The 6,739-nt window shown below is 49.3% G+C and overlaps 1 protein-coding gene across 1 annotated transcript in view; it reads right to left on the bottom strand.

Moving 5' to 3' along the window:
* Nucleotides 1-6,739, bottom strand: part of PSMG4 (proteasome (prosome, macropain) assembly chaperone 4) — a 26,197-nt gene that overhangs the window by 18,155 nt on the left and 1,303 nt on the right. The window contains 2 exon segments of the mRNA XM_011962897.1: nucleotides 6,221-6,361; nucleotides 6,451-6,515. Of these exon segments, the coding sequence (XP_011818287.1) occupies nucleotides 6,221-6,361; nucleotides 6,451-6,515 (206 nt within the window).

The raw sequence follows: 6,739 nt of genomic DNA, 5'->3' as shown, positions 1-6,739 counted from the left end.
AATGAAGAGCCCACAAGGAACTTAGTCGCTGAGAGTGGAGCTGAGGCTTGGATCCTGGACCACCTCCCCGCACCCCTCACCAGGTGGAAGAGTGAGGATCCGAGGCAGGGATGGAGGGTGAGGATCCATGAGGAGCTATGGGGTGCTGAACCCAGGACCTGAATTTAAGTGAACACACAGGTTTCCAGGCAAGGTCAGGCAGCATGCACACAGTGGCGAGGAGTGTGGCCACCACCTCTCCCAAGTCAGCTCCAAACAGCCAAACAGGCCCTGCAGGTAGACAGCAGTCCTGGGGCCATATCACCAAAGCCAGTGGGAACTGTTCCACCTGCTCACTCTGGGTTTCTTATCCCAGACCTCAACATCTCCAGCACACCCCCAAGGTCCAATGTTTCCATCAAAATGTGGGTCTCAATGTGATTTTATTTTGCGACTGTTAATGCTTTTTAGCTAAACGAATTCACGCATATGGGAAGGGGGAATCCCTCCCCAGATGGTGTGTACCCTCATTTGGGTTGGAAAATATGTGGTTGCACATATGTGTGATTGTGGAGGGGGCTATCTGACAGCTCCGGAACGCACGCGTGATCAGTGGGGCACAGCGAGACTCCCCAGGGATGAGCAAAGACACAGCTCTCCCGTCCCACCGTCCCACGAAGGAGAATTTATATCCTGGGTCCAAATCATGCCTAGTGAAAGAGCACCTTGTCTTCCGGGTAAAGTTTCCGATGTTTTATTAGAATCCTCAGCCCGACTTCAGAGCCTTGTGCCTACGATACGCAATCATGGAGGTTGGCAGAACAAAAGGCTGTTTCTCTCTTTCCGTCTCTCTCCTGCTGAAACGGATCATGTGATGCAGAAGCAGATCCATCTGCAAGGCCCTGCGTGGGTGGGAGGGGCAGGTGGGCTGCTCATTGAGCTTGCCGTGGGGTTTTGCTGAGAACGTCAAAGCCCTTTTCCCGCACTGGTGCCCAGACGCTGCATGAGTCACCGCCTGCCTGCAAGCCCAGAGCTCGCCCCCCTGCCCCGTCCCACAGGCTGTGACCCTCCACCCAGCCGTAGACGGCTCTGCTCTTGGCACAAAGGAGGGCTTCTTAGCCGGGAATATGGCTGCTCGGGAGGGGCGACTTCTGTGCTTGTTTTTCCTTCCTGGCACTGAAAACAAGCACATCCACCCAACAAATAAAGACGTGGTCAATGAAAGCAGCTGTGTTTCAAGGGGAGACAGGGAGCAAGCCAAGGAATACATGAAAAGACCCAGTGACAAAATGCCCATTCATCGGGTTCACTCGGCAAACATTTACTGAAGCATCTGTGTGCCAGGCACTGTCCTGAGTGCTGGGAAGACACAAAGATGCCCTTGAGAACGACGACCCCCGCCTCTCCCTCTGCTGGAACCGGGAAGCAGACACACACATAAATAGGACACAGTTAACCATCCACAGCTCACAGCATCTAAAGGAACCGGGAATGCATGGGATGCTTATGGAATGTGTGATAACATGGGTGAATCTCACAAAAAGAATGGTGTGTACGCGGGGTACATACTGTCGGATCCCATTTCTATCAAGTCCTGAAGCCGGCAGAACTAACGCCTACTGCTGGAGGGCAAGGCAGTAGCTGCTTGTTGGGGTAGGAGATGAGGAGAACACCAAGCGGGCTTCTGGAATGCTGGACACCTGTGGTCAGAGCACCTTTTATTTTAAATTGAGACAGGGTCTCACTCTGTCATCCAGGCTAGAGTGCAGTGGTGTGATCATAGCTCACTATAGCCTTGACCTCCTGGGCTCAAGCAAGCCTCCCAACTCAGCCTCCCAAGTGGCTGCGACTACCAGTACGTGCCACCAGACCTGGCTAATTTTTTTTTTTTTTTTTTTAAGATGGAGTCTTGCTTTGCCTCCCAGGCTGGAGTGCAGTGGCGTGATCTCGGCTCACTGCAAGCTCCATGCCCCGGGTTCACGCCATTCTCCTGCCTCAGCCTCCCAAGTAGCTGGGACCACAGGCACCCGCCACCTCACCTGGCTAGTTTTTTTGTGTTTTTTAGTAGAGGCGGGGTTTCACCATGTTAGCCAGGATAGTCTCGATCTCCTGACCTCGTGATCCGCCCACCTTGGCCTCCAAAGGGACTACAAGCGTGAGCCACCGCGCCCGGCCAAATTTTGTTTATTTTGTGTAGAGACAAAGTCTCGCTATGTTCCCAGGCTGATCCCCAACTCCTGAGCTCAAGCCAGTCACCAGCCTCGGCCTCCCAAAGTGCTGGGATTACAGGCGTGAGCCGCTGTGCCGGGCCCAGAGGAACGGGTGAGAGACACAGGCAGCTCTGGGAACTGCAAGGTGATCAGAAGATGGGGGCAAGACTGAGCACAAAGGCGGGGGAGCACAGGATGGAGCAGGTTAGGAAGCTGGTACAGGAATCAGGACAGCGATGCCAAGGTAAGGAAGGCATCGGGGCTACAGGAAAAGGCAGAACTAAATTCAGCAAAATGTAGCCAGTTGACCAGATCCTATGGAAAAACCCTCAGCTTAAAGGCCTGGGGCGCCCACTTACAAAGGCAATCTTATCTTATAAAGAGAGGGAATTCTGACACAGGCCACAGCAGGGATGAACCTTGAGGACATTTGCTAAGTGAGAGACAAAAAAGGGCAAATACTGTCTGAGTCCACTCAAAGGTGGTGGCTAGAGTAATTAAATTCACAAAAAAAACAGAAAGTAGAATGGGAGTGGCCAAGGGCTGCGGAAAAGGCAAGTTGGTGTTTAATGGGGACAGAGTTTTAGTTTGGGGAGATGAAAAGTTCTGGAATGGATGGTGATGGCAGTTGCACAACCATGCTTCATGCCACTGAACTGTGCACTTAGAAATGGTTAACATGGCAAAGTTTTATGCTATGTGATTTTTATCACAATGAAATCTTTAAAAATTTAAATAGTTGGGGCCACGCGCAGTGAATCACACCTGTAATCCTAGCACTTTGGGAGCCAGACACAGGCGGATCACTTGAGGCCAGGAGTTCGAGACCAGCCTGGCCAACATGGCGAAACCCTACTAAAAGTACAAAATTTAGCTGGGCATGGTGGCGGACGCCTGTAATCCCAGCTACTTGGGGGGCTGAAGTGGGAGAATCACTTGAACCCGGGAGGTGGAAATTGCAGTGAGCCAAGATCACACCGCTGCATTCCAGCTGTTCGGAAGGCTGAGGTGGGAGGATCACTTGAGACCAGCAGGTTGAGGTTGCAGTGAGCTGAGATGGCGTCACTGCACTCCAGTGTGGGCAACAATGGGAGACTGTATCTCAAAAAACAAACAAACTCTAATAGCTGTTAAAGTTAAATAGTCTACAGTCTGGCTTTACGCTAAGGTAAACTGTCTTCTCACAGCTGGAAATGAAAATTCCCTATAGTACTTGGAGAGCTCCCGACTCCCAGCCTCCCAACCTACCACACTCCAACCTTGTCTATGCCCCGCCATGCACACTTTTCTAGAAGAGACGCCTTCTGCTGCCCCACATTTGCCACAGTGGGCTCCTCAAAGTGCTCATCCAGGAGACTGGAGATTCCAAATTTCCAGCCCCGAGACTGGAGCCAACAGAATCCCTTTTCAAGGACTTAGCATTTGGGACTCACAGAGATCTCCTCTACCTCAGTGGGTGACTGGGCTACAATAGTGGGCTTCAAAGTGAAGCTAGCAGATTGGGGACGTGAAGACGTTGGAGGGGTGCAGAGTCATGAATAGCTATCAAGGATTGGTTTCCAGATCTAAAACTGACACCTATACTCTTTCCGATACAGACATGCTCTGCTGGTGAGTGTTCCGGTTCTGAGAGCTTGTCTTTCTTTTCCAACCACTCTTTCAAGCTCAGGCTTCCCCTACTGCACAGAAGAAACGCAGCTCTCTTCCCTTCTGGAAGTGCACCATGCGCACTGCTCCAGGGAGTGGAAACTCTCTGATACCAAACAAGGGACAATTCAAGAATAAATGGCACCTGAGTCCCAGGACAGCAAAGCAGAGTGAAAAAAGAATTAGTGAGTGATGTGGAAAGGACAACATCCTTTCATCCCAGAGTAAAGCCCTGGCAAGCCTCCAGGCCTCGGCGCTCCCTCTGCCTTAGAGCGCAAGAACACCTTTTGTGGATGGGAAAGGACTCGGGGTGTGATCAGATTGGCCTGCTAAGAGGATCATAGGGAAGTGCTGGATGCTGGATACATTCATGGAAAGAAGTATATACAGATGAGGAACAGCAGAAAGGCATGGTAGGTGGAAATCACTGGAAAAAGTAGAAATCATCATCACTTATTAACAAAGAATTGAGTTGAATTATGTGTAGAAACATGGAGGGGTGATAGTATTGAATTTTACATTCACTCATTTTGACAATATAGTTTAAGGTGACAATTTTTCAAAAGGATGGACAATGCAAACATCTCATATACATAAGAAGGAGAAAGGGCCGGGTGCAGTGGCTCACGCCTGGAATCCCAGCACTTTGGGAGGCCGAGGTGGGTGGATTGCCTGAGGTCAGGAGTTCGAGATCAGCCTGGCCATCATGGTGAAACCCTATCTCGACTAAATACAAAAAAAATTAGCTGGGAGTGGTGGCACAAGCCTGTAATCTGTAATCCCAGATACTTGGCGGTGCTGAGGCAGGAGGATTGCTTGAACCCGGGAGGCAGAGGTTGCAGTGAGCCAAGATTACACCATTGCACTCCAGCCTGGGCAATGAGAAGGAAACTCCACCTCAAAAAAAGAAAAAGAAAAAAAGAAAGGAAAAAGATTGGAGAGGCAATTAAATATTTGAGAACCCAAACACTGGAAGATAATATTGGGGTAACTGAGGCATGAAGTAACTTAAAATGAAAATATTTCCCCAAAAGGACACTTATATATCAAAGAAAGAAAATGATTTAAAACAAAGGCAGGGTGGTGGTGGTGGGGAGGACATGAGATATCTGAAATCTGGAATGTCACAGTTATGGAGCTTGGACCCGTGACGACAATGAGCATAAGATGAGGGCATCCAGGGCTTACCATCTGACATGAGGACGTGCGATATGATGGGCAAAGCCACACATGGCAGCGGCCTATCCCATCTCTTCTCATAGCTCCCCAGTGTTGGGGGAAAGGAGGAAGCATGTTATTATTCCCGTTTACAGGTGCGCGGCAGGGACAGGATGGACATTGTGTCCAAGGCCTCTTAGCTCAAGTCTGCAAAAGGCAGAGGAAGCAAATTTGGGTGGGCAACTCCTCTTCTGAGTGAATTAAGCTGCCTCCTGCTGCCTTCTAAATTAAAATTGTCATTGTAAAAACAGTGACCCGCCAAGAGGGCCTGCCATCCAAACCTCCCCCTGGCTAACCTGACAATGGACCCGTAAGTTTGGAAAAATAAGTCCACCTTCGTCCTTCTGTGCGGTATTTCTGCAGTGGAATGACACATGGAGGAGAGCCCGGGGGTAAAATTCATTTCTCATCGAAGCTTTAGTTTTTCCTGTAGTGTAGGAATAAACGAGTAATTTTTGGTTGTTACAGGTGGCTAACACTGTTTAGTTTGGGTTTTCCAACACAATTTGGGTTTTGATTTAGAGATCACCTTGGTGAGGATCCTACAATGACTAAAGACATGAGTTTTTAGGCTGAGAGTTTGTTTATTTGTTTTTTTGGTTCTTTTCCGCAGAATCAGTTACTTATTTTCCTGTGCCAGGTAATCTACAATCACTGAGAGAGAGAAAGAGAGAACAAAAAGGGGTGAGGAAGGGAAGTCAGGTCAGGGATGGAACAGTGTCATTATTGAAAGTGTCACTGTGACTCAAATAACCTTGATGGCACTTGGTCTAATAAGCTGTCACAGACTCTTTTCATTACGCTGTCATCAAAGTCATCTGCAGCCTTTAATTACTCAGTCTCACCACACTCTATTTAACAGGGAAAAGAGGAAGGTATGGAAAAGAGTGAAACTGGCATAAAAAATCCAATAAAGGGCAACGAGGAGGAAACAACAAAAAAGTGGGAAACGGCAGACCTGAGGAATCGCGCCCTTCTAACGGTGCAGCTTCACCTGCCGTGTTTGCTCATGGAGGACAGAGACTTTTGTCTGATTCACCTGCTGCTGTCTTCCCGATGCCTAGAACACCGCCTGATGCACAGGGAGTATCGGTCAGATACATTCCATGGCTTCTAATGCCATTTGCAAGGATGAAAGCTGGGTGTGCCTGGCTGTCTGGCAATACTTCCAAAGGCCTGCAGGACTCCCCAACGAGTGTCCCGTTCACCAGGAGGAGGACTGCAGCCCCCCGCATTGTCCTGGGAAGATCAGCCAGGCCTTTTCCCAATGTCTGTCTGGGAAAAGCCCCGGTGTAGTCTGCTCGGTCCTACATCCAGAGCCATGCGGGCTTCAGGAGCCAGCATTGTGAAGCAAGGGGTAGCTTCTCCCCTTCACCTCCCACTCAGCAGAACGCACTAGCCCGGTGCTCTTCTGATCCCGAAGGAAGCTGAGTCTGAAAAGTTCCTGTGCTTTTAAAGGCGCTAGAGGCAAAATGTGCTGCCCACTCAGGTACTGCGTGACTTAAACAGGTTTCTAGGGTAAAGGCAACTCGTAGCACAAAGGAACGAGTCCCAGCGAGTGGCATTGCAGATCACTGGATTCCTGAGCAAAGGAATTATTATGATGTGGAGGTGGGGACCTCCTTATTACACTTCAAATTACAATACGGTTGTAAGGGATTTTTCTTTTTTTTTTTTTTTTTTTT

The sequence above is a fragment of the Colobus angolensis genome, unplaced genomic scaffold (genome assembly GCF_000951035.1).
Source record: "Colobus angolensis palliatus isolate OR3802 unplaced genomic scaffold, Cang.pa_1.0 Scaffold6, whole genome shotgun sequence".
Classification (NCBI taxonomy): domain Eukaryota; kingdom Metazoa; phylum Chordata; class Mammalia; order Primates; family Cercopithecidae; genus Colobus; species Colobus angolensis.
Note: the sequence above shows the minus strand (reverse complement) of the source record. Positions and strands in the feature narration are given on the sequence as shown.